The following is a 27,861-nucleotide window of genomic DNA, read 5'->3' on the forward strand; positions in this document are numbered from 1 at the left end:
AAAACAGTTACTGTAGGTGGGGGTTTTCATAGGAGGCTCTGTGCAGGAAGTGGGGCCCAGGCAAGGCCTGGGAAAGATGGGCAGCATATGAAGATGACCGCCTTCAATAAATGTTCTTGTGAGACCTGATGTGTGTGTGTGTGTGCGCGTGCGTGTGTGTGTGCGTGTGTGTGTGTGTACACACACCGGAGGGAGACAGGCACTGCCTCCTAGCACTAAAGCGCGATAAAGCACATAGGAAAGGGCCGTGTTCCCTCGCTTTCTCAGGCACTCACCACTCTGATTCGCGTTTCCTGCCTGAAGTGGTAGCACTTATTTGCTCCTCCCGTACTACCTGACCACTAAGCCTCAACCCACAATTTGTCTACACCTAATATGAATGTTGGAGCCCTGCTGGTGCAGTGGTTAAGAGCTCAGCTGCTAACCAAAAAGTCAGCAGTTCAAATCCACCAGATGCTCCCTGGAAACCCTATGGGGCAGTTCTACTCTGTCCTATAGGGTGACCATGAGCTGGAATTAACTCAACAGCAATGGGTTTGGTTGGTTGGTTTGTAAATATAAATGTCAGACAGTCACAACATGGGAGGTAGCAATACTAATTAAAGTAAAACATGAACATAGCATAAACGCTATTCCTTTCTAACCTGCTCTCTTGACAGATGACAGCTGATTGTGCAGTAATAATAGTTAACATATATTGAGTACTTACACTGTGCCAGGCACGGGTTAGCAGTCGCATGCACTACTTCAGTTCATTTCCAAAACAACCACGTGAGAAATCCCAGGAACGAAGGCGTTAAATAACTTGTCTAGGATCCCACGGCTGATGAGTTTGACAGAGCTGGGATTCCACCCAGGCAGGCTGGCTTCAGAGCACAGGCTCTTGTACAATAACAGTCACAGAATTATCAGGGCATCATCTGAGAGTGACATTTGTGAATCCATGAATTAGCTCCTGGCCTACAGTCAATTGGAGAGAAGTTGGAAAAGGTGTGCCTAATAAGCCTTGGAAATACCCCAAGTATAGTCAAGGACAAGAAAGTAATCAGTAGGAAAGAAAGCTACACACAGCAAACAACCCTGCACAAACTGTCTGAAGGCAGACTGTTCTCAGAAGGATGCAGTTTGACGAAGCTGAGCAAAAGAAAGAGGGAGAAAGAGAAGAAATGGATGGTGTTTCCTTTGTCAGCAGGTGACCCACAAGTGGACAGTGTCTAAGGTCCTCACAGCTCCTCTCTAGCATCTGACTCTGTGATCTGGGCTTCAGAGCTCCCGGCAGAAAAAGGGCACAACGGTCCAATCCACAGGGCCTGTGACTGTGACGGTGTACCCAACAGTAAGGCTTCTCCATCAATGTTCTGCTGCAGGCAGGAGCGTGCCCCGGCCTCTGCCTGTACCCCAAGGTGGGTCAGGTCCTGTATGCAGCTGGCTCAGGGGCACTGCAACTTCTCTGGATACTGGCTTCACGCTGGTGAGACCCCTCCCCACGTGGTCCACGGCCTTCCCCTTGAATGTCAGCAGGAACGCCATTCGAGGACAGTTCCACACCCTGCATTCTGCTGTGGCTCGGGCCTGGGGCTCCACCTTCATGAACCCACCATCTCTGAGCATCTCTTCAATGCTAAATCACTGCTTACCCTCTGTGGGCCAGGGAAGGACCCTCCTTCCTCAAAATGACCTTCTCTATCTATTCCACCATAAGAAGGTGAAAAACTGAATCCACTGGATGTTCCTTTCATAGACAAGGCAGTCTTAGTGTTAAGAAATTTCTCGATCAGCTCACTTGAAGCAGAATCTGAGATCTTAAATTGTCCTCTCTGCTTTTGAATTCCTTAGGTGCTAGTAAGAAGTGGGGAGGGTGGGAGGAGACAAGAGGTAAACAGGGGTGTGCTGTAACCTCCCAACAGCTACCCAAACCTTCAGCAACAAAATAACACAAAAACCACAGAAAGCAGAGTGAGCGGGCTTCTTGAAAACTGACGGGGGTGGGCAGGAGGGCACTGTGCGGCCAAGGTATTGAGGGGCAGACCAGAAATAGTTGCTGAGAATTCAGGGGTGTGCAGGCAGAGAGAAGCGAGAGGGAGCTGGGAAGATGGATGGCGGAGCAAACAAAAACCACGTGGAAGCTTCCGAGCTCACGGGTTTGCAGAAATGGAGTTTAGCCGACAGCCGGCTCTATTTCTGTATCGCAAGGAACAAGAACTCTTTTTAGATGCTTTAGGTATCGAGATTACTTTCATCTAACTGTGATACACTTATCTATGGCAATGACAGGGGTGGGGGTGGTAGGAGGACAAGTTTCAGAGCAAGGCCTGTTTATGAGAAGATCAGGCCTAGGTGAGTCACTGAACTTGGAAGGAAGGATTTGAGCAACAGAAGGGCCACTTGAGGTTCGGAGGAGAGAAGAGGTGGGCGGTGAGCAGCTGCTAAGTGGGAAAATGGGACTCAGATAGGAAGGTGGCACAGAGAGCAGACAGACTGAAGTTTTGCATAAAGTAGTCAGCCACAGTATGTTTCTGGAAATCATCTAAGACGGCCCCTGGCCTGTTATCAGCGCCTGACGTAAGGAGTATTGTCTGGGCCCAGCCCCCTTTATGAAGGTTTAGGGGTCCCCTTAACTACGTAACTATACACTAACTGCACGAACAAAACAGTATTTACTTACACAGTTAAGGGGCCTGAAGGGCTTGATTTCACAGAAGACACATCGAGTGCAAAAAGATGAGCAAGGGTTTCAAACACAAGGCCATTTTGTATATCTAGAGTTTCCATTAATCGAGCTATAAGCTTCAATTAATTTTATGCCTCCATCATATTCCCTGAGGGATGTTTCTATTAATTATTTTCTATCATTTTAATGGATTTATTCTTCCGTCCTCTGTGAAAATCCAAAGTAGTCATATCAAAATGAAATAAATGAGAGGAAAGATCCTAAGTAAAAGATCCTAAGTGAAAATTTGGGGGTGTACCTCGCAGAAGGACGACCTGGGATATTTTTCTAGTGTTATCCCTCTCCCAATGAAGGCAACAACATTTCAATCAATTACCAGTCAAAACTGATGTCACTTGACTAAAAGTAAAACAGTTAGCTGATGAATGAGGAGGAGAAATGTTGATGTCAGAAGATAAAGTTCAACCAACGTCAACACAGAGTAAGGACGGCCAGAAAATCACTGACTCACACCCTGATTTATCCACCAAATTACCAGCCAGGAATTAAAAAAAAAAAAAAAAAAGTTAGGTACATATCACAATTGTCTCTAAATTACTGACAGCCATTCATTCTGACCCAGTAATGGGGATTTGTCTCAGCTTGCACACATCTCTTAAAATAAGTGTTCTAATTTTAACTTGATAGAATCTCAAAATGAGACATCCAGATCACAGGACAGAGTTTGAACCAGAGCCAGCAACAATACTGCTTCCGTTAGCCATTAAAATAATCCCTGTGACCTGATGTTACCAAAAGATCAGATAGAATTTTCAGACTAGTTTAGTGGCTGAGAAACATAACCAGAACTGTTTAGAATGGAAAACGAACTAATCCACTGCAGTGCCACACCAGAGCAATTTCAGCTCTCACTAAGCTCTTTAGTCAAACAACGCAGTGCATTGGGGAAATCTGCTGCAAAAGACCTCTTTAAAGCACTGAAAAGCAAAGACGTCACTTTGAGGACGAAGGTGTGCCTGACTCCAGCCATATTTTCAATTGCCTCATATGCATGTGAAAGCTGGACAATGAATAAGGAAGACGGAAGAACAATTGATGCCTTTGAATTATGGTGTTGGCGAAGAATATTGAATATACCGTGGGCTGCCAGAAGAACGAACAAGTCTGTCTTGGAAGAAGTCCAGCCAGAATGCTCCTCGGAAGCGAGGACGGCGAGACTTCGTCTCACGTAGTTTGGACGTGTTACTAGGAGGGGCCAGTCTCTGGAGAAGGACATCATGCTTGGTAACATAGAGGGTCAGCGAAAAAAGAGGAAGACCCTCAAGGAGATGGACTGACACAGTGGCTGGAACAATGGGCTCAAACATAGCAACGACGGTAAAGATGGCGCAGGACTGGGCCACGCTTCCTTCTCTTGTGCACAGGGTTGCTAGGAGTCAGCACGGACTCGACAGCACCTCACAACAACAATCAGCTCTTCAAGCACGATGTTCAGTTATACACCAAGAAAGAGAGACTGACAGCTCCGCCTGTGTGAGCTTCTCTGGGAAACGACAGACTAACTGCAACGTGGCAGCCAAGCGTCTTCTGCCCGCCTGGATGATGCATGTTCTCTCCGACATCACCACTCACTCATACGCCTTCTCAGACTCACTCCGGTGTGCTGCTTTCAGCCACACATGGATCCTCCCCTCGACAATGAATGAGCTATCTCCCCTCTCACCAGAAAATCCTTTCTTTTATCCACTCACGATCTCAACCAAGGGTCACAGACTCAGGTGCCTGCAGGGGCGGCCTGATTGTGCAGAGGAGGGAACCTGGTGAGGTAGGGACTGTGGAGCATTACAACGTGGATGTCCCGTCTCTAGAAGACAGCTGCCACCCAGCAGCAAACAATGATCACCAGGGATTGTGGACCCGGGGCTGCCCCAAAGTATGATTTTTTTCTTGCCCTGCAAGCTAAATATCCATCCCAATAATCCCCAGAAAATGAAAGCCATGTCAGTACTCAAACCCAGATTCTAATACCTAGACTAGGACCTCGTGAACTACACTGCCCACCAAATTGGCCTCCCTTGGCAAAGTAGGCCAGGGAAAGGCCCACAATGCCAGGCCACGAGGGAAACATTTTCGGGGCAGCACATCATTCTTAGTTTCCACTGGCTGACTGCTCATTCATTCAACTGAAAAATACACCTATCTACCTGCATCTGTGCCCACGTCCATGCTCTGTCTTCCCTTCTAAGAAAGAACTCTTACTGAAGCCAACCTCTTCAGACCACTCGTGCACCACTGGTCCCCTCCCTTTTCACCTGGCCAAGGACACCACTCTGGCAAGCCTCCCCTCACTTTCTGGCATCGTTAGTTCTCTTTCTCTCTCCCATCAGTACACACACGTTGTAACTTTTCCCATCTTAAAAAAAATCAACCACCTTCTCTTGGCCCCACACCCCCATCCAGCTACCACCTTATTTCTCTGCTCCATTATAAAGGAAGACGCCTTAAAAGAGCTGTCTGTATTCACGGTTTCCAATTCCCCTTCATTCTCCTGGACCCACTTCAATCCGGCTTTCTCCCCCACCGCTCCACCAGATGTACTCTTGCCAAAGTCACCAGTGACCTCCACATTCTAGATCCAATGCCAATTCTCAGTTGTCCTCTTATGTGACCTATCATATCTGATGCAGATGATCACTCTCTTCTCCTTGAAACATTTTCTTTGGCTTCTACAACACCAGACTTCCCTGGTTTTCCTCTTCCTTGCTGGTCTCTGTCTCTTGTCCCTGTTCCTCCTCATTTTCCTGCGTCGGGGATCAGCCTTCAGGACTTTTTCTGCCTATAATCACTCGCTTGGTCACATTCCCTTGTCTCGTAGCTATAAATGTCATTCATACGCTCATGGCTCCCAGTTATGTCTTACTCAGCCTTCTCTCCTGTCTCCTGACTCTTGTATCTACTTACCTATTCTGCACTTTACCAGGATGGTTAATATGCATCTCACATTTAACAACACATCCAACATTTAATGCATTCAATACATGTCTCATCAATCCTGGCTTCACTCACAGTTCTTCCCATCTCCAGTAAATGCCAACTCCTTCATTCCAGCTGCCTGGGTACAAGACAGTCACCTCTGACTTCCTTCTCTCACATCCCACCAAATATCTGATTTTTCAAAAGAAGTTGGAAACTCAGGTTTTATGTGAAATTGTCTAAATTTTTTTTCTCTAAATTTTATTTATTTTGTTGTTGTTATTGAGAATATGCACAGCAAAGCATACAATCCAACATCTTCTACAAGCACAATTTAGTGACATTGATTACATTCTTTGAGTTGTGCAACCATTCTCACCCTCCTTTTCTGATGAAATTCTCTAAACTTTTAAATGTTGACAACTGAATTTTTTTTTTTTTTTTTTTTTAAGGAAAGCTGTGTGTAGGGGAAATAAAACGTATCTATGGGACAAATACTGTCAGCAGCTCACCAGTTTGAGACCTCTGAGGAAAACATGTCTTCTACTCAATCCTCATGCTCTTTCCCTCCCTTGAGCTCCCTCTTATTGAGGTGGCATCTCTCGAAGATTCTGCCCATGAGATCTCACTCCTGTGCCTTTCTTGCCTACTGTCAGAGCAGCCTCTAAAGGTTGAACTGGGTCTGGCGTGAAAGCTTCTCCCTCGGTGATGAGGACTCGGGACAGTTGAATAGGCAGCAGTAAGATCTGAGGACAAATCAGTTGATAGAGATACCACACTTGGAGATGAGGTCAGAATGACCAGATGGCCATGCTGAGAAATGGGCACCTGGGGCCGAGCAGGCATCATGCCCAGCCCGGAAAGGAGGAATAGGATGTGTGTGCAACCACCGCTTGATTCTTCCTCAATACACAAACCAGGACGGCCTGTGTCACTCGTTGTACAGGAAACCTGGGACACCTGAGCAGTTGCTAAGTGGATTAGACTACGTGCTCCTTGAGAACAAGGCATGCCTCCGTCATCTTTGGGGCTCTCAGCAGAGAAAAACATGTGGTACACTGTACATGCTTCAGGTTTGAATGAGTGAGTGAGTAAACCAACAAATGGCTAGGAAAAACAAACAACAACAACAACAACAAAAAAAACAGAACCCAACAGTGACCCAAATTACAACGGCCTCAGGGGTTTGGGTGAAGATGTTGGAATGAGAAAAATAAAAACAGAAAGGCTGTGGCTTCAATGACAATAGTCACAGGGAGGACTGGAGCCCTGGGGGTCTCAGGGATAAAGGAAAGACAATCAAATAAAAAATATACAACAACAGCAGAATACAGGACCTAAGTAAGGGTTCAATTTCAATTCTGGAAAAAGCTGATTTTAAAGGGGTTTGATAAGATCAGAGTAAATGAACCAAATTCTTGTAAAAGTTCAATGCAAAAGGTTTAAACAGAAGAAAACATTCTCTGATGGTTACAAGGGTGGGGAGGGAGGGTGAGGGTTATTTACTAACTAGATAGTAGATAAGAATTATCTTAGGTGAAGGGAGGGACAGCACACACTACAGGGTAAGTCAGCACAACTGGACTAAACCAAAGCTAAGAAGTTTCCTGAATACAATCAAACACTTTGAGGGACAGAGTAGCAGGGGTAGGGGTCTGGGGACCCTGCTTTCAGGGGATATCTAGGTCAACTGGCATAACAAAGCTTATCAAGAAAATGTTCTGCAGCCTATGTTGGTGAGTGGCGTCTGGGGTCTTAAAAGCTTGCAAGAGGCCATCTAGGATGCATCAATTGGTCTCAACCAGCTGGAGTAAAGGAGAATGAAGAACACCAAAGACACAAGGGAAGTAGTAGCCCAAGAGACAGAAAGGGCCACGTAAACCAGAGATGGTGCCTGGCTACCACCAATGACCGCCCTGACAGGAACACAACAGAGAGTTCCTGAAAGAGCAGGAGAAAGGTGGGGTGCAAAACTCAAATTCTAGTAAGAAGACCAGACTTAATGGTCTGAGACTGGAGGATCCCCAGAAAGCTTAGCCCCTGGATTCTCTATCAGCCCAGAACTAAAACAATTTCTGAGGCCAACTCTTCAGACAGGGATTGGACCGGACTGTGGGACATAAAGTGATACTTGTGAGGAGTGTGCCTCTTAGCTCAAGTAGATTTAAGAGACTAAATGGGCAGCTTCTGCCTGGAGGTGAGATGGGAAGCCAGAGAGGGTTAGGAGCTGGTTGAATGGACATGGGGAATCAGGGGTGGCAAGGAGGAGTGTGCTGTCACAGTATGGGGAGAGCAATTAGAGTCACATAACAATGTACGTATAAATTTTTGTATGGGAGACTAGAAATGTAAACATCATTTAAACTACAACAATAAAAAAATTAAAAAAAAAAAAAAAGAAAAGTTCAATGCAGTAAAGAAATGGAAAGGAATCTTTCAGTGCTCACTAGACCAGGTCTCAGGTTATATCTAAACTCAAGTAAAACAGTCAATTAAAATAGTTATTTGGTAAACCACGCTTTTTAGTTAATCAGTTTGACCTGCTAATCTGTATGGCAGTTTGAAACGATAGCAGAAAATTATCTCTGTTTTAGGCTTTTTATACAGCATGATATGACAGAAAAAGCCTTTAGTCAGAGGCTATACAGAAAGCTAAAATGGGAACTAAATGACTGATTTTAAAAAGACTACTATTATTTTCCTAATCAAAAGAGATGAGACAATATAACACTGTACAAATCAAATTCTATGCTCTCTGGATAAACCAGGCCCTCCAGATGGAGAAAATGTGAAAGAAACCAATATTCATTAAAAGCTACTATTTCCTAAACATTATGCTAGGCATTTCCAGAAATATTATTTCATTCATGAACTTGTTTCCCAATATATACACTACAAATTAACTTAAAAATTGCTACGCATTTTAGTTCTCAAATTACGATACACTGAAGAGGATCTTCTATTACAGGGAAGATTACTTAATCTTTTTTAGAAGCTGTGTCTCAGTATTCATTCAAAGTGGTAAAACTATTAAGTGTGTCTCCATTATGGTTTGTTCTATCCAAGTGGTATGTAGAGAAAGACATTAGACATGCTACGTCATAGCTCAAATTCATAGTTTGATTCACACGAGGCCATTCTTTAGTGGAACTTCATATAATAGCAAGGGTCCACAATGCTCTAAAAATATCCAAGCCTATACGATTTTGGGAGCCCTGGTGGCGCAATGGTTAAGAGCCTGACTGCTAACCAAAATGGTCAGCAGTTCAAATCCACCAGCCGCTCCTTGGAAACCCTATGGGGCAGTTCTACTGTGACCTATAAGGTTCCTATGAGTCAGAATCGACTCAAGGGCACCGAACAACAACATACGATTCTGGGGCACACAAGTCTAAATGCTGCCTTGGTGACCTCTTGCAGATGGTTTCTTGGAGTCAGGGAGAAACATTCTTTATTCTTTCTTCTGTGAAATCCAAGTTGCTCTACAAATGACTCCATGACAAAAAGACAAACCCTATATGCTATTACTTGTATGAAAATAAGGAAACATACAGAAACCAAAAGTAACTGGTGGTTACCAGGGGCAGGAGCGGGGGAGACGAGGAGGTTTTTGCTGAGAGGGCACGAATGTATGCTAATGGTGATGAAATAATTGGGAAAAAGCGAGAATGGTGCACAGCATGAAGAATATAATCAATGTCAGTGAAGTGGACGTGTGGAGATTGATGAAATGTTGTATGCTTTGTTGTGTGAATATCACTAAAATAAAACAAAACAAGCCAAAAAAGCCACTCCATAATCTCCCACTCCACCTGCCACCACCCATGCTGCCCTAGGAAGGCCAGAACACCACAGAGCCACTCAGCCCTGGAGACACCAATGTTACTGTGAGCCCAAGAGCGGGGCTTCCAGTTCATGCTGAGACCCCAGAGGCGCTCTTCTACAGGACTCTCTGAGGAGTAGCTGTGGAGGCTCAGATGTTCATGAGAGGCTACTTCAGATCAAAAGGTTGGGACCATAATTTTCCATTGACAGAAAGCAAAGATGAAATGTAAACTACCTGCCTTTTCAGCCCTCCCCCAATCCGACATGTAAGGGAAAGTGTCTCTGGAGCTGGATCTCTGCAAGAAAAACAAAATCATTTTCTGGCAGAGAGACGGGAAAAGGGATTCTCTGATGAGGCTTCGGCATTCCTAATTGGCAGGCAATGGGGTGCGACAAGGCATAGGTTTGAGCAGTCTTACCGCAGCAATGCAGAGCTGACACCTGCAAGGATGGGCTGCGTGGAGCCGTGTTAACCCCTGCTGGCCCACAGGTCAGATGGTGTCTGGTTAATGGATGGAGCTGCGCCCGACTTCCTCAGAGCATCATACACTCTATAGTTATGGCAGTGAACCAAGGAGATTCCCAAAATTAGCACGTGTGCATGAAGCCAGGAAGAAACCATCCTAACACTTTTACTAACTTAGATCTCAAATTATTTTTCTGAGAAATTCATTTGGAGGATATAAAAACAAATTTTCAGCAAATAAGACTAATTTCATTAAAACAAAACAAAACAAAAACAAAAACCTAACTCTGCTCTACCTGCTTCTTACTTGTCTGCATTAAGCTAAAATCATGCGAGCAGTGTCTGCGCAGAAACGGCTTTCCCTGATAGGTACAGGAGCCCCCTTTTACTCAGGAGTTGGTGTTGAATGTTGGCAAGTGTTACGGATTGAATTGTGTCGCCCTAAAATGTACGTCAACTTGGCTAGGCCATGACTCCAAGTATTGCGTGGTTGTCCTAGTTATCTGGTGCTGCTGTAACAGAAATACCACAAGTGGATGGCTTTAACAAAGAGAAATTTATTCTCTCTCAGTCTAGGAGACTAGAAGTCTGAATTCAGGGTGCCATCTCCAGGCGAAGGTTTTCTCTGTCAGTTCTGGAGGAAGGTCCTTGTCATCAATCTTTCCCAGTTGAGGAGCTTCTCAGTGCAGGGACCTCAGGTCCAAAGGACAAGCTATTCTCTTGGCTCCATTCTTGGTGGTACGAGGTCCCCATGTCTCTTTTACATCTCAAAAGAAATTTGTTTAAGACACAGTCTAATCTGGTAGATTGAGGCCTGCCTCATTAACATAACTGCCACTAGTCCCACCTCATTAACATCATAGAAGAGGATTTACAACACATAGGAAAATCACATCAGACGACAACATGGCAGACAATCACAATACTGGGAATCATGGCCTAGCCAAACTGATACATATATTTTTGGAGGACACAATTCAATCCATGACATCCTCCATTTTGCGATCTGATGTAACTGTCCTATGTGTTGTAAATTCTAATCTCTGTGTGTGGTTAATGAGGCAAGATTAGGTTATGTTCAAGAGGATTAGGGTAGAATGCAACACCCTTCCTCAGGTCACAACCCTGATCAGATGTAAGGGGAGTTTCCCTGGGGTGTGCCCTGCATCACCTTTTATCTTGCAAGAGATAAAAGAAGAGAGAAGCCAGGAAGCACCAGGAATGGAGCACATCCTTTGGACCTGGGGTCCCTGTGGTGAGAAACTCCTACAACAGGGGAAGATTGATGACAGGGACCTTCCACCAGAACCAACAGAGAGAGAAAGCCTTCCCCTGGAGCTGGTGCCCTGAATTCAGACTTGCAGCCTCCTAGACTGTGAGAGAATAAATTTCTGTTTGTTAAAGCCACCCACTTATGATGCTTCTGTTACAGCAGCACTAGATAACTAAGACAGCAAGTAAGCTGAAAATTAGATAAGTCAGACTGAATCACAGGTGAAATAGTTGCCAGGCACCGCGAGCGACACTGTATAAAAACATGACTCTTTGAACACCAGGTTCATCCTGTTTGGGAACTGAGGTCAACTAGGGGGCTGTCAGATTCACATCTCCCCAGCACACTGACCCCAGGACAGGGCTCCAGCACGCTCACCCCAGGACACAGGCTCACTGTGCAGAATCGAGTGGAATGGTGGGTAGAACTGTTCACACCACTAAAAAGTATTTCTCCATCCCTCTCTCATCTTTTTGTTTGTTAAGTTGAATTTAGCCAATTAAAGGTACAATATTATGCAAACCAGAGCCCTGGTGGTTAAGTGAGTAAGAGCTCAGCTGCTAACCAAAAGGTTGGCAGTTCAAATCCACCAGCCGCTCCTTGGAAACCATATGGGGCAGTTCTACTCTGTCCTATATGGTTGCTGAGTTGGAATCGACTTGACGGCAACTTCCCTATGTTAGACAAATTCAGTTCTAGGGGTAAGCTACTGTGGTTTGCAGGTACACTGTTCTACCTGGGCAAAAAGGGTTAAAATGAAGCAGGTCCACATTTCCAAGCGAGGCTGAACTTCACAAGGCCAGGGACTGAGAGGTGAATATAAGCTTCCCTTACTCCGTCTCTTGATAGTAAACCTTGTTATGTTTGCTCTCCTTGGACCACAGTTCGTAAGTTTGAGAGTTTGCTCTAATATGTTGGTCAGTTAGAGAGGCAAGAACACAAAGTGTTTATGATCCTTATCTAGAGAATGTTGACAGAGTCGGCCCAGAGAAGGACAGAGAAAGAAACATTTCTGCCACAAAAAGCAGGCATGCTCATTACTGAGGTACAGGGGTGATGGACAGGACCTTGGATAACGAAACACAAGGAGTCAAAGAGCTTTTGTTTTCTAATCACTCGGCAATGCCTAGGGGGGGACTGTGGCTGGGAGGAGACAAGGACAACTCAACAAGAGCTTCGCTGCTCATGGCTGTGTCTCGGATCAACCTGACAGCTAGGCTGTTGTTCCAGAAACCTGAATCATCTTCTTAGTTCAACATGGATGAGTCAGAGGCACAGGGTCCTGGTCCCAGCAGGGGTATAAACACTGCAACAAGGCGGGGTCCACTGCTGCACTGGAACAAGCCTAAGGCCAACCACAACACCAAACAGCAGTGAGCACTACCCTGTTCTAAGCATGTCATGTGCATTAATTCACTTCATCCCTATAACAAGCCTCCAAGTACCACTTCCCTCCTCGTGTTATATATGGGGGAACTGAGGCACAGACCCTAAGTCATTAGCAGGTGAATGGCACAGTGAGGATGTGCTTCCAGTCTTTCTGGCTTCAGAGCCTACTCTTAACACTATGTTGTTGTTTTAGGTGCTGTTGAGTCGGTTCTAACTCATAGCGACCGTGTGTGCAACAGAATGAAACCCTGCCCGGTCCGGCGCCATCCTCACAATCGTTGTTATGCTGGAGCCCATTGTTGTAGCCACTGTGTTGATCCATCTTGTTGAGGGTCTTCCTCTTTTTTGATGACCCTCTACCTTAATACTATATTGGCTCTCAAAAATATAAAGGATTAATAATCTAACATCTACTCAGTGCTAAGTACAAGGCCAGGCCCTCTTCTAACCACTTTACCTGATTGCTCCCTTTAATCCTCATAACAACCCCGTAAGGACAGAGGCAGAGAGAAGCTCACAGACTCGCTCAAGGTCACCTGTTCAGTAAGTGACCGCTTCAGGATTTGGCCGACGTAGTCCAGCTTCAGGGCCCCAATCATAACCTCTCACCACACTGCTGACAGGATCTTGCCTGATCTCCACAGCACTAAGGAGGGAGCTGTTAACACTTGTTTTCTAGGTGAAGAAACTGAAGTTCAATGTGTTGTGGTTTTGCCCGTGGAAACGCAGCAATTACGAGGAAGAGGCTTGGTTTGTGTCCTAGTTGGTTGGACCCTACGGTCTGTGTTCTTTCCTATTTTTTTTTATTGCACTTTAGGTGAAGGTTTACAGAACAAATAGTTGCTCATTAAACAGTCAGTACACATATTGTTTTATGACATTGGTTAACAACCCCATGACATGTCAACACTCTCCCTTCTCGACTTTTTTTTTTGGTGAAAATATACATAGCCAAAGATACACCATTTCAAAAATTTCTACATGCACACTTCAGTGACATCGATTACGTTCTTCCAGTTGTGCTGCTGTTCTCATTTTAGATGAAGGTTTACAGAACAAAACAGTCTCTCATTAAACACTTAGTACACATGCTGCCCTATTAAAATGGTTAACAACCCCACTACATGTCAACACTGTCCTTACTCAACCTTGAGTTCCCTAGGCCTGTGTTCTTGACCACAATTTACAAATGATTTACCAGAGGACATCCCGAACTGGGGGGGAACCTTGTTCCATACTCGTTGCTGTTGAGTCCATTTTGACTCATAGTGACCCTACAGGACAGAGTAGAACTGCCCCATAGGGTTTCCAAGGAGTGGCTGGTGGATTTGAACTGCTGACCTTTTGGTTAGCAGCCAAACGCTTAATCACTGGTCCCATAAGGCAGTTAAATGCCCTCTGGGTTACTCCAAGCATAAGACAATAACATCAAGGCCTCTCTCCACTGTAGCAATGTTTCTTTCAAAAGAGAGAATCCTTGTCCAACTTGCCCGTCTTCCTCAGATGACAATGAGACACCTGACATATCTTGTACCCTGTTCCCCACCCTCACCATCCCAACCACAGTTACATCAGTTGCACTTACACTTTGAATGCTGGGAGGTAGGAGTATATGGAAATGCTGCTTAGGTTATAAATAAATGGCAGGTGTTTTCTGATATCTGTTGTGGCCCAGTTGCTAAAAAATGTGTTCAGTAAACCCTGGTCCCCACCTGAAAGGGAAAAAAAAAAAAAAAAGAATTACAGTTAACGGACCTCTAGGACAGTTCAATAATTTTATTGTATATAGCTAGACTTTTAAAAATTAGGTACTAATTCCATTTTAAAAATAAAACATCTCATGTTAAGCCTGTTAAGAATATTTTAGGTGGTAACCATTTCCTTGATTTTATTCACTAATTAAACAAACATTTATTGAGCACCTATTAAATGCCAGACACCGTACCAGATGCTGGAGAGTCACTGATGAATAAGAGAGATGGTATCGTTTTCACGAGGGCCTGGGGGCACTCAGTGTGCATCATCACAAACAGTGATGAGGGCAGTGACGCAAAGTATAGGGATCCGTGAGCACACAGAAAGGGGCTTGAGACCTCAGCTCATGGGTCAGGAAAGGCTTCCACAAGAAGTGGTGTTTAAACCAAGGTCTGAGGGGTGTGTAGGAGGTATTCGATGAACGCAGGAAGAGGCAGGGAGGGTAGCTGGTGTTCCAGCCTGAACAAAACAGGAAGCACCAAAGACCTAAGGTAGGCAGGGACATGAAACTACGCAAAGACCGGGAAGGCAGCCTGTGTAACTGGACTGCAGAGTGGGGGTCGGTGCAGAGCTAGGCAAGGGCTAGACCACACAGGGCCTCTGAGACCATGTTAAAGGTTTTAGACTACATCTCAAGGCCAATGGGACAAAAAGAAGTAAAAAGCAAAAGAGAGCAAACAGGGATAATGGAACCGTTTTCCAGGGGCCTCGACTATTAGCCATCAACAGAGGTCCCGGGAGGCCATATAATCCTGCGGCCTACTCTCTTGCCACAGACCAAGCTTTTGGGCAGGTCAGGTTCGGCATCACTGTGGCTGAGGTCAGCCCCCAACCACACAGCACACGTGCTTGCTCAGCCCTTGGGGTTCCCTGGACTTCGTGCCTTCCTTGGAAGGTGAGGACCATGGCAATTCATTCAAAAGAAATAAAAACAACAAAAATCTAAACAGTCAAGTGTCATAAACATCCAAGCAACCAACCAGGTTCTTTGGCCATCTTAAAACATATTCCTCCACGGAGTTCATGTACTTTCTGTTTTAGACTCATGAGATTTTGGAAAACATGCTAAGAACCAGTCTCTGTGTGGAACAGTACCTCAGGACGTGTGTGTGTGTGTGTGTGTGTGTGTGTGTGTGTACACATGCACACACACACGTGTATGCCTTGACGATGGCAGGTAGGAAGAATCCTACTTTTCCTGAGTGAGGCTGGCATAGTCTACAGTCACTTCCCTCCTCGGTCTGCTTTGTTCTGAGCCCCAGGTTCCTTTCTAAACCTACAACAGGAACACTACTCTTACTATTCAAGTTTTCTTGGCTTTGGAGACTGTTAAAAATCTGGGAGGTTTATTTAGTATTTTAAGTAGTAAGATCAGGGCTTCAGATTCAAAGCCCCCAAATATACCTCATCTACCCTCTGTGCCATCCCCAATCCCATCCTTCCCCATTCTCTATCAAGTAACCTCTCTCTATAAGGAGGCTCTGACAGGTCCCCATCCCTCAAGGACAAACATCTCATCAAAAACCAAGGTTTCACCCTCACAAGTTCCAAACAAATAATAAAGATGGCCAAGCTTCACTCTTATATAGACAAACAGATAACAAGAACAGAAGATTTTAACCATACAGAAAAATTAATGTATTTTGATACACAAAACATTAAAGGGAAAACAGCATGTCATTCATCAGAGGTTTATTTCGGGTTCCACAAGCAAAGATATCCTAAATGTGGGCACAGACACTGGAACAAAGGTGGCTGAGGTACAGAGGCCTGAAGACTTACTAATTTGCTTTTACATGTAATCATCAAAATAAAGGCTGAGGAAATGTTCATAGAGACTGTTCGTAATAGTCCCAAACTGGAAACAGCCCAAACGTCCTTCAATGAGTGAATGAATGTGGTACATCCGTACCAAGGGATAGTACTCAGCAATAAAAAGGAATGAAGTATTGATACACACAGTTTGGATGGATGTCAAGGGAATTATGCTGAGTGAAAAATGCCAATCCCGCCAGGTTACATACTGCATGATTCCATTTATACACCCTCTCCTCACTTATCCACGTGGTTAGGTTCCAAAGACCAGGCAGTTATACAAAATTGGTTTTATGTGAAAATGGAGGATGACCACATCAGATCAAAAAATGGAGGATGACTACATCATTACACAACATCCAAATTACATCATTATATAGCTGCTAAATTACATCATTACATAACTGTCAAACCACAGAATCACAGCCCAGCCAAGCTGACACATAACCTTAACCATCAAAGTCAGCATTACTCTCACCTCTGCATTTGTTTCTGTTCATTACTGCCAGACGTACGTCAGTAACGCACAAAACAAATGGACAATATATTTTTTACTGTTGTTATAAATGTGAAACGTTAGATAACAAGACAGTGGATAAGTGAGGAGAAGGTGTATAACATTCTTTGAGTGACAAAATTGGGATATGGAAGGGGAGAGGGAAGGAAGGTGGCTGTTGTTGTAAAAGAGTAACATGAGGGATCCTGGTTAAACCAGTTCATTCCAGTTCAAACTCCTGCTGAGGCTTTGCATTTCTAACAAGTTCCCAGGAGATGTTAATGCTCCCGGTTAGGGACCAATTCTGAGAATCAGAGTAGAGCAGTGGCTCTCAAAATGCATTACACATAAGAATCACCTGGGGATCTTGTTAAACTGTAGACTCTGATTCAGTATATCTGGGGTGGAAATCAAAATTCTTAGTAGGGGTTCAAACTGCAACGAACTGGTCTGAAGCCCTGAAGAACTATTCCATGTCTTGACTGTGGTGGTGGTCAGACCAATCTACACATGGGATAAAGTTGTATAGTAACACACAAACATACACAAGACAAATGACAGCATGTAAGTGAAATCTAAATAAGGTTGATGGGTTAGATCAAGGGGCCCTGGTGGTGCAGTGGTTAAGAGCTACAGTGAGCTACGGCTGCTAAACAAAAGGTCGGCAGTTTGAATCCTTGGAAACCCTATGAGGCACTTCTACTGTGTCCTATAGGATCGCTGAGTCAGAATCGACTCGACGGCAATGGGCTTGGCTTGAGTTAGATCAACGTCAACTTCCTGGTTGTGATATACATTATAGTTATGCAAGGTGTTACCAGTCGGGGAAACTGGGTGAAGGGTATATGGAATCTCTCTGCATTATTTCTTACAACTGCAAGTAAAGCTATAATTCTCTCAAAATAAAAAGATAAATAAATAAAACGTCCAAGAATCAATGTGGTTAAAATGTAAAAAACAACCAGGAACTGTTGGTCACTAGATTCTAAATTCCTCAAGGGCAAGGGTGTGGCTCTTTTTGCTCATCACTGTGTTTCTAGCACGTAGGAACACCTTTCACATAGACAAATTATCTGCGGTGGGGAATACAAGCACCTGGAAGACGTTCTGCAACAGCAGAACTTAAATATCTATCCATGGAGGAATGGTTAGTGCACTATGATACCAACTGCTCACTGGAATATTATTCAGCCATGAAAATTAATGGCTACAGAGACAATCAGTCCACCATGTAAAAAAAAAGATAAAACAGCTACGTATATATACGCAGACTAAAGGGGCACACCAGCCCAGGCGCAAGGACTAGAAGACAGGAGGGGACAGGAAAGCTGGTAATAGGGAACCCAAGGTCGAGAAGGGGAGAGTGTTGACATGTCGTGGGGTTGGTAACCAAGGTTACAAAACAACATGGGTACTAATTGTTTACAGGGAAGCTAGTTTGTTCTGTAAACCTTCATCTAAAGTACAATAATAAAAAAATAAAAACAGAAAAAATATATGTAATCTATAAAGAATATAAAACTCTATATATCCTGTATCTAATTTCAGAACTTGAACTTCACTAATGCTGTTTAAGTCCTCTGTGTCATTCCCCAATCTGATCTCCCTGCTTGGCCCTCTCCCCTCTAGGTAACTACTAACCAGGAATTTTGTTTGTAACCGTCTTGCTTTCTTTATTTTACCACACATGTACGTACCCCAGACAACATATGTAGTTTTGCTTGTTTTTGAACTTTGTAAAATTGAGCATCATGCTCTTTTTTTCTACTTGTTTTTTATGCCACATTATCAGACCTCTTTTTTAAAAAATTAATTAAGCAATCCCATTATACAGTGGCTACTGGCTACATGTAACACAGTCAAGAAATATGATTCCATGAAGGTCAGAATAGTAGTTGTAAAGCAGAACTTCCCAATCCAACCAGCATGAGTCTGGAAAACAGGAGTCAGAGAGCTTGATCCCTCCGAGTCCCTGGCCGGCTGCCTCTGGTCACAGCAGGCCACTTCCGTTTGCCCTCAGGTCCCCTACAATATTATCAGGGCATCATCTGTGTGCCAGGGACAGGCTGAGAAGCACTGGCTCAACAGAAAACAAGCAAGATACGGAAGAGAAAAGGCAGCAAAGTAGACTTGTTGATTCCATGGTGCCCATTAAATTGGCAAGTCCTTAACTCTCAACAAGACCCCTGCCTCCAAAGGGGCAGCTGAGCTCATGAAACCCCCATGGCCACTGACCTCACTGCATCACTACAGGGGGTCACCTTCTAAGCAAAAAACCCACTAAACTCACGGCCATCGAGTTAATTCCGACTCCTAGCAACCCTAAAGGACAGAGTAAAACTGCCCCATAGGGTTTCCTACGCTATAATCTTTAAGGAAGCAGATTTCCACATCTTTCTCCTGCAGAGCCACTGGTGGGTTTGAACTGCCAATATTTCAGTTAGCAGCCGAGCACTTTAACTACTACACCACCAGGGCTCCTTTAAGGCGAAAACTGCAGATTAAAAATAGAATTCAATACCATCCAGAAGTCTGTGGCTTTTTAAATCATTTGTTAATTCAGTATTCCAGAGATCTTAACCATCTTTTTCCTACCACACAATTCAACATTTTAAGGTCAGGAAAATGTTTTGTCAGAAAAATCTATGGGTGGTGTATCAATAACCTCTCTTTCAAAAAAAAAAAACCCAAACCTGCTGCCGTCAAGTTGATTCCAACTCATAGCGACCCTAAAGGACAGAGCAGAACTTCCCCATAGGGTTTCCGAGGCTGTAATCTTTATGGGAGCAGACTGCCACATCTTTCTCCTGCAGAGCGGCTGGTGGATTTGAACCACTGACCTTTTGGTTAGCAGCTGAGTACTTTAACCACTTGCAAATCTAAGCACATCTGAACTACAAAACCTACAGGAGTACCATGAAGACTGCTGGATTCCCAGGACTTGCATCCAGAACATTCTAGTCAGACTTCCAGAGGCAGCTTTATTCACGCAGACAGGTTAAGGCACTTTTAATCCCCATCATGTCAGAACTGACAAACATGATTAGCAGACATTGCCCACAGTTGTGATCCGGTTGCCCAGGGTGTGGCAACATAGGTGAGAGACAGAAATAAGTGGAACACGGGGCACATGGCCCCCGTTTTGCAAACAAGAGCAAATATCTGTGTATCATCCTTCCACCAGGCCGCCCAAATACTAATAATAACTTTACAACTGTTTGGCGTATCTTCCAGGCATTTTGAGCAGGGTCAGAAACCAGCCAACTATGGACATACTACAGCATTTATCAGAATTAATTTTTTAAGAAAGAAATGGAGTTGTCTGAGGTCTCTTAATCTGTGTATTTGTCCAGTGTTTGTGTAGATTGTGTGCACTTTTACAGTTTGCTGGAAGCTGGCTTACCTACTGTGGGTACTGGGCAGGGTGGGTTAATGCTGGTTTAAACATGAATCCCAGTATCTCAGCCTCAGGAATGCTCCCCCTAGACCCTTGCTACTCCAGGCGTGGTCTGGATTCTTCCAGCATGGACATCACCTGGGAGCTTGACAGAAATGCAGAGTGCTGAGCCCCACCTGAGACCTACTGGGTCAGAATCCACATTTTAATACCCAGGTGATGGCTGCACATTAAAATTTGAGACACACTGGTTAAGAATCTTTTGGAGAATGACCCCTTTTTAATTTTATTATTATAAGAGAAAGCAACTGTCAAAAACATCATTTCCATAGAAGATGTCTAAATTTGTATAAATAAGGTTATCAGACATTAGATACGAAGTGAATAAGACAGGTTCCAGTTCTCAAACTGGAATAAGGGGGCAGAGAGGCATATAATAAGCCAATAATTAAAGCCAAATATGATTAATCCGATAATAAGAGGCACAGACAAGTGCTGAAATGAACATGACCCAGCCCTTAAAAGTGACTTCCTCTGATATACCTGGCAGATATCATCATTCCTGCCTACGGCGAGCAAGCAAAGGATTACTAAATTAGATTATGAATGGCCCAGCTCATGGAAACCGAGGCTCCTGTAGCTCAGGTCCCAGCATCACTGAATCTCAGTGGACTCAACCCATTTCAGTCAAGAACAACTGCTTTACTACTTTTTTTTTTTAAATTGTACTTTAAATGAAGGCTTACAAAGCAAACTAGTTCCTCATTAAACAATACACATATTGTTTTGTGACACTGGTTGCCAACTCCATGACATGTCAACATTTTCCCCTTCTCGACACTGGGTTCCCCATTACCAGCTTTCCTGTCCCCTCCTGGCTTCTTGTCCTTGTCCCTGGGCTGGTGTGCCCACTTAGTCTCATTTTGTTTTATGGGCCTGTCTAATCTTTGGCTGAAAGATGAACCTCAGGAGTGACTTCAGTACTGAGCTAAAAGGGTATCTGGGGGCCATACTCTTGTCTTACTACCTTCTCATGTTACAGCTTTTGCTTTGCAACTTTATTTTTAAAAAGAGGTTCTTAATAACCAAGTTATTAATTAAATCATTGTATAAATGTGAGGGAACACTCATTCTTGGTTTAAATTTCACTTTCTCAGTCTAGGGCAGGTCATCCTGGTCTAGATTCTCTTAGCACTCTGAATTTGCCAGAGTAATTACATAATTAATTGTGCAATTAGTTGTTAAATACCTATAAGGTTATACAGAATATAGGCTTTATAAAGGTAGAGATAAAATCTGTACTATTTACCAGTCTACTCCTAGCCTTTAAACTTAGCATCTTGTCCAGATTAGGAGCTAAAACGGTTTTTGAAATACTGAGCTAATAGACCTACTACAGAAATGCGGACCATTGGTGGCACAGTGGTTAAGAGCTCAGCTGCTAACCAAAAGGTCGGCAGTTCAAATCCACCAGCTGCTCCTGGGAAATCCTATGGGGCAGTTCTACTCCGTCCTATAGGGTCGCTATGAGTCAGAATTGACTCGATGGCAATGGGTTTGGTTTTTTGGTATAGAAATGCAGGTGAGAGTAACACTTCCAAGAATACTTCCAGACCCCATAAAGTAATGCAAGGCCATCATCTGTGCTGCTGATTTAAAGACACTGTATTTCTAGGTGCTGTGGTACAGAGGGGAAGGCCAGTGAAGCTGTGGAGGCAGAAGACTTGAGCCTCCCGTCCTCCATCTGTACAATGAGGAACATACCAGCTGCTCTCTCTACTCACAAAGGAATGAATTTTAAGAAACTTATCTGTAATACAGAAAAGGGTGATAAGGTTTGTCCTCCAGTCTCTCCTTCTCAGCATACATTCTTGGGAATGTTGTAGTACGGGATAATGCGGGGGTGCTATGGGTTAATCTGTGTCCCCCGCGCCTCCCAAGAAGATACATTCAAGAGTCCTAACACCCCGCTACCTGTGAAGGTGACCTTATTTGGAAATAACTGTTTTTGCTGATGTAATTAGTTAAACATGAGGTCATACCGGAGCAGCTTGTGGATGCGAACTGCCGACCTTTGGGGCAGCAGCTGTAGCTCTCAACCACTGGGCCACCAGGGCTCTGAATAGGTACCTGGTTTGTTTTTCTACCTAAGAGATTCAGAATAAACATGGGATTTTTACTTTTCTTTGTTAAGTTTTGACAAATATTTATTAAGTGCCAATGGGTTTTGCTTTTTTTTTTTTTTTAAGGTTGTCTTCATAAGCTGACAGGTTTTTAAAACTTTCATTTTTTTCCACAACACAAGGAAAATGTGTTCATCTTGAAAAAATGAGAAAAACAAAATAAATAAAACTTAAAAAAATGAGAAAGTCGGATAAAGCAAAAATTAAAAAAAAAAGCCACCTATTATTTTATCAGAGAGCCACTGTTAAGCTTTTGTTGTATACACTTTCAGTTTTCTTTGCATATTACTATATAAATATACATTTTTTTTTTTTTTTTACAAAAAGAGGATACTTGATAGTTGGTTTTTTCACTTCACAATTCATAATGTACATCTTCATGCCAATGGGTGAAATTCATGAGCGAATAAGAGAGACTGGCAGATTATAGGGAAAAAACAATCCTACGCCAGTCACAAGAGAAACACCTACAATAAAACCCCAGAAAACGTTAAAAAAGAGAAGACGGCAAAAGGTATATAAGGAAAAGCAGACAGAAAGTTGTGGTGGTAATGCCGCCACTAGAACTGAAGGCAGAGCGCGCTGAATAGGGTGAGGACAGACCCATCTGCCTTCCAGCGGATTATCAGCAGTTACTGTCTTACTCTTTCCATCTCTTCTGCTGGAGCAGGGGGCGACCCTAACCTAATCTGACTGGTGTCCTTATAAAAAAAGGACACAGAGAGACAGATGCAGAGACAACGAGGCAGAGACTGGAGCGCTGCAGCCACGAGCCAAGAAATGCCTGGGGCTACAAAAGAAGCTGGATGAAAAAAGAGAGAACCTTTGGGGGACAGCATGGCCCTGCCAGTACCCCGAATTGGGACTTCTGGTCTCCAGAGCTCTGAGAGAATGCATTTCTGTTGTTTCAGGCCACCCAGTTAGTGATATACTTTGTTATGGTAACCTTAGGAGACCAAGACAGGAAAAAAATCGCACACACGCGCACACACACGTGCACACACATGCACACATACACACACACAAAACCTAGCCACAGAGCTGAGAAGACTCCCATTCAGACTTGGATCTGCCACCAGCTGGGGAACAGTGGGCAGGCTCCCATCCTGACTTGCAATGACACTGGGTCCCCAGCACTGTCTATGGCCCACAGCAGGCCCTCAAGAAACACTTGTTAAAGGAATGCATTAATGAGTGAGTGAATGAATGAGTGAAGGCCTACCTCACAGAACTGCTGAGAACTAAGTGAAACACTAACCAGAATGCCCGGCATTAAGAGCCTGCACACATATAACACGGGAGGTCCCCCCCTCTATTTCTCATGGAGTTCCTGGTCTCTGCTGCTTACAAGGCTAGAGACAAACAGAAGGCTAAGTTAAAAAATACTCCTGGGTACAATAAGATAAAAATAGCTCTAAAAAAAGTAACTCTTTAGGAAAAAACTTCTGTGTGCCCATTTCTTTTGCCATTACATGTGATGGCTTTTTTTCTCATCCTTGCTTATTTAACAGACTTATTACTTGATCAATGACATAAATGCAAGAAAACAGCCGTTTTCAAAGTAACAGATGAAACACTGGGAGGGCATCAATCAGCCAAGTGTTTGGGCTGCTGGGGAAAGCCTCCCACGGGAAGATATAGCCCTGGCAAGGCACACCTGAGTGTCTGAGCTCATCTGGTTTGGAAAGACAAGTCCTACCTTGAAATACCTCCCTCCTTCATACCTTTTTTGGGCCAGTCCAGCAGAAAGTAACCTAACTACAAGATTAGGGAAGGTGGCACCGGTCAATTTTACACTTCAGTAGGATTTAGCACCAAATCTTCTGTTAATAATCATTTTAGAGAGCGCTGATACACTGCGGGGATTGCAACCAATGTCACAAAACAATGTGTGTATAAAGTTCTGGATGAGAAACTAATTTGCACTGTAAACTTTCACCTAAAGCACAGTAAAAGAAAAAGCCATTTTAAAACATTAAATGCATTACTATGCATTCCCAAGCACAGAAAAAAGATCTGAGAGTTTAAGGGTGTCAGCGACCACTTAATAGAATATGGAGCACACAGGTATAACGACCCCACAGCAGATCCTGGATTCTGCTTACAATAAAGCCATACCAAAAATTCTGCCACCAGTTTATTCCTTCCTCTTTTCGTCTTTCTGAAAATTCAACTATAGGCCAAAATTCCAATAAAGGTTTAGGATATTCAGGTTACAGTAACTAAAAGGAATCCCAACATTAAAACACAAACACACACTCAATTTGGAAGATACGAATTCCTCTTTTTGATTTAGATTTTGAAAGAAGTACTAACACACACAGATGAGACTTAATTTTCAAGTACTAAACTACTATCTTTAACTGTACCAAAAAAAAAACCCCAAATCCGTTGCTGTCGAGTTGACGCTGATTCATAACTGTACAACTACCCTTAATTTACAATTCTCTGGAGTCACAGGGGAAAAGGAAAAAAAAAAAAAGAAGAACGAAGAGAAAAACCTCAACAGACATTCGGGGTGATTTCTTCAAATTAAAAGTCAAGTGCACCAGCTTCATTTCACATGAGTGTGTGGAAGAGACAGAAAATGGCTGCTAGTACCTACAATATTGTGACCCCCTTCCGCTCCCACCGCTGACGAGTCCTGAGGTCAGCCTTTAATTCTGTCATGTTCCGTAAAATGCTACCGTTATCTATTTCACAACACCTACTGTTCAACTTTCAGGAAACATGTAACTTTAGTGATGAAGTGCTAAGAGTTTGAAAATATAAGCAAGAGAATTATTGGAATGTAGACTCCTCACTAAGGGAAATCAGGTGTCAGCCATGAATGAGGTATATAGTTACAGGTCTGAAATCTAATACTCTAGGTATTTGGGAAGAGAAGTCAAGGTACCTGGCCTCGTTTGCCATATTAGGCTTATTCTCTTGGCCAGAGGCACAGGAGTGATTAGAGGGCTGGTGATTAGAAGCATGACAGCTGCATTCTTTCGAGTTACAAGGGTTGCAAAAGCAGCTGCAATCACTCAGCCATCAGCGGCCTGTGTGGCTTGTCAGCGGACACCGGGTCCCATCAGTTTCCTTGAATGTATGGGAGAGATTACGCAGGACTTACAAGATATTTGGACTGAGACACAGTCATCTACAAGCCGGTCTTCTTGACTCACTGCTCTAAAAAGGCTGAGACTTAAGCCCCTTTCTCAGAAAAACAGGGGTACCCACGGATATCATCCTTTGTGGTGGGCAAAGGAAACACCGCAGTGCCTATGGTATGACACCTAAACAAATCAGACACCGCATTGAAAACTCAGGGCAAAGCGAGCTTATTGCCATCGGAAAAGGATGTAGCTCCTTTTCTAATTTTTTATTCAATAAATTTTACTTAACATTTTTATTTAATAATTTTAATAAATCTTCTATTAAAATTATCTGAAGTCCAATAAGTCTTCATATCACACAGGTATTGATTCAAGCGGTTAGCAAACCCCTCCAGGAAGGAGTAGGCCCCTAAGGTATGGGGTCAACTTTCTTTGTTGAGTAAAACTTATCAATACATACGTCAAGTGAGAGAAACCTTTCATTTAATAGCTGCTAGCACGTTCCTACTTTTAAATGTATACAACATATTGAGAACTAACTGTTAAGTTCCCACGCACCTCTATTTGAAAACCCTACGGATCACAAGAATCTGATCCACAACCGATCACGGGGTGTGGGGTGGTGCTGGGGTGGGGGGTGGTACTGGACTGGGTAGCGTTTTGTTTCCTTGCACAGCATCTTACAGAAGGCCAGCACCTGGAAGCCTTGCTGCTGGATAATGAAATGTGCTAGCAAGCACGGGGAGAATGTCTCCCTGCTTTCAGATTCTGGCTGAAAAAGCAGAAACTGCTTTGGAGTTAAACACTTTTCACACCTACATTCAGGCTTAACAAGTTGACAACTCCTGCAGTATTCTCGAACAAGGCAGATGATCTAGGTTGGTTACTACCAGTTAATTAGCTTCATAGTCTAAAAATGTAATTTTCCATGGCACCTGACTCTTATCTTTTAACAACAACATCTAACATCTGGTTAGAAATTGGATTCCCTTTCCATGATTAAAATCAAGTGGATTTCGGGCAGCTGGCAGGCCACACAGATCGACTTTGGAAAGTGATTCACTTACTAACATTGGAAATAGTTAAACTGAGTTCCTGGCACGATTACGTTTACTTTCTTCAAATGAGAGGTGAAGAAATCTACACTATGACGGGAAGGCTAATTTAAGGCGAACAGTGGACTTCTGCTAAAAGTGCTCTCCTCTTCCTCTTACGCAAAGGTAACTGTTTCAGTATAAGCAGTAGGGATAAGGAATACCTATTTTGAGCTCAAATACTAATATAGCTTTCCTTCCTTCTAGGAAAGGAAAACAGAAGGAGCTAAAATCCTAAGTTAGTACAGTGAAGAAGTTACAGTTGGCCCTGGCCATGGTGAGCACTCAGGCTATGAATATTTTTCTTACTTAAGGTTGCGTAAAACGAGGCTGCTCTTCTTGCTAGACACTGCCATTCATTATGGCTTGGAAATTCCTGCTCACCATTTTAGAACTCTAATGCCTTGGCATAGAGTGGGGTTTTCTCAACTGTGGCACTATGGACATTTTGGGCCAGGTAATTATTTGTTGTGGGGGCTACCCTGTGCATTGCAGGATTAGCATCCCTATGCTAGCATTCCTAGCTTCTTCCCACTAGCTGCCAGTAGCACCCCCCTCAACTGTGACAACCAAAAATGTCTCTAAAAACCCCTCGCCGTCGAGTTGATTCTGACTCATAGTGATCCTACCAGACAGAGTAGAACTGCCCAATAGGGTTTCCAAAGCTGTAATCTTTATCAAGCAGACTGCCTCATCTTTCTCCGGAGCAGGTGGTGGGTTCGAACCGCTGACCTTTCAGTTAGCAGCAGAGTGCTTAACCACTGTGCCACCAGCCAAACGTCCCAGGAGTTGAGAACTACTGACAGAGTGCAATCTAGCCAAACAAGGAAACACAGCTGATACTTTAAACTTCCTTATTTTTTTCAATGATGTTTTAAATAGCTGCAAATTCCAAATCCTCAAATAACAGAATTAAATTTCTACGAACAGCAACAAAAGCAACGTTTTACGTACAATTAAACATTTTTATAACTTCCAACCTTTTAACCTCAACAATCTAACAAACTTTTATATTTAGTTTTTTAATTTAAAGAGTTTGAGATTTTGATTTTTAACGTTATAACTAGTTAATGAGAATGAATCCTCAGATCTGAACCCAGGGCTGAGCCTTACATCAGCTGAGGAAGGCTGTGTCTGCAAATTCTGAAAGACCTATCATTGCAAATCCCAGATGTGATGTTGGCGAGGGAAAGGGGGAAAAGCAGCCCCTGGTGCTGAGTGTCTGCTGCAGAGCTCAGGTGTCTGCTCAGCCCCATGGTCGGTGCCTGGGCTGCTGTCAAGATCTGACGGTGAGGCACTGCAGGGAGGGATTCCTAATGCATGTCGTTCTCTTGTCCACGGGAGGACTCTGCTTTATTCAAAAGATCCACCAACAGTAATTGAAAAATGAACTACTTTTGCATATTAATTATCTTTTTTGTTGTTG

At 43.5% G+C, this 27,861-nt stretch overlaps 1 protein-coding gene across 4 annotated transcripts in view; it reads right to left on the reverse strand.

Moving 5' to 3' along the window:
- Nucleotides 1-27,861, reverse strand: part of GYG1 (glycogenin 1) — an 85,133-nt gene that overhangs the window by 50,817 nt on the left and 6,455 nt on the right. For all 4 annotated transcript variants that reach the window (XM_023733919.1, XM_023733917.1, XM_023733916.1 and 1 more), the window contains exon 5: nt 14,183-14,309. In XM_023733919.1, the coding sequence (XP_023589687.1) occupies nt 14,183-14,309 (127 nt within the window). The remainder of the gene's footprint in view (nt 1-14,182; nt 14,310-27,861) is intronic.

This window comes from Trichechus manatus, unplaced genomic scaffold (genome assembly GCF_000243295.1).
Source record: "Trichechus manatus latirostris isolate Lorelei unplaced genomic scaffold, TriManLat1.0 scaffold00062, whole genome shotgun sequence".
NCBI classification, from domain to species: domain Eukaryota; kingdom Metazoa; phylum Chordata; class Mammalia; order Sirenia; family Trichechidae; genus Trichechus; species Trichechus manatus.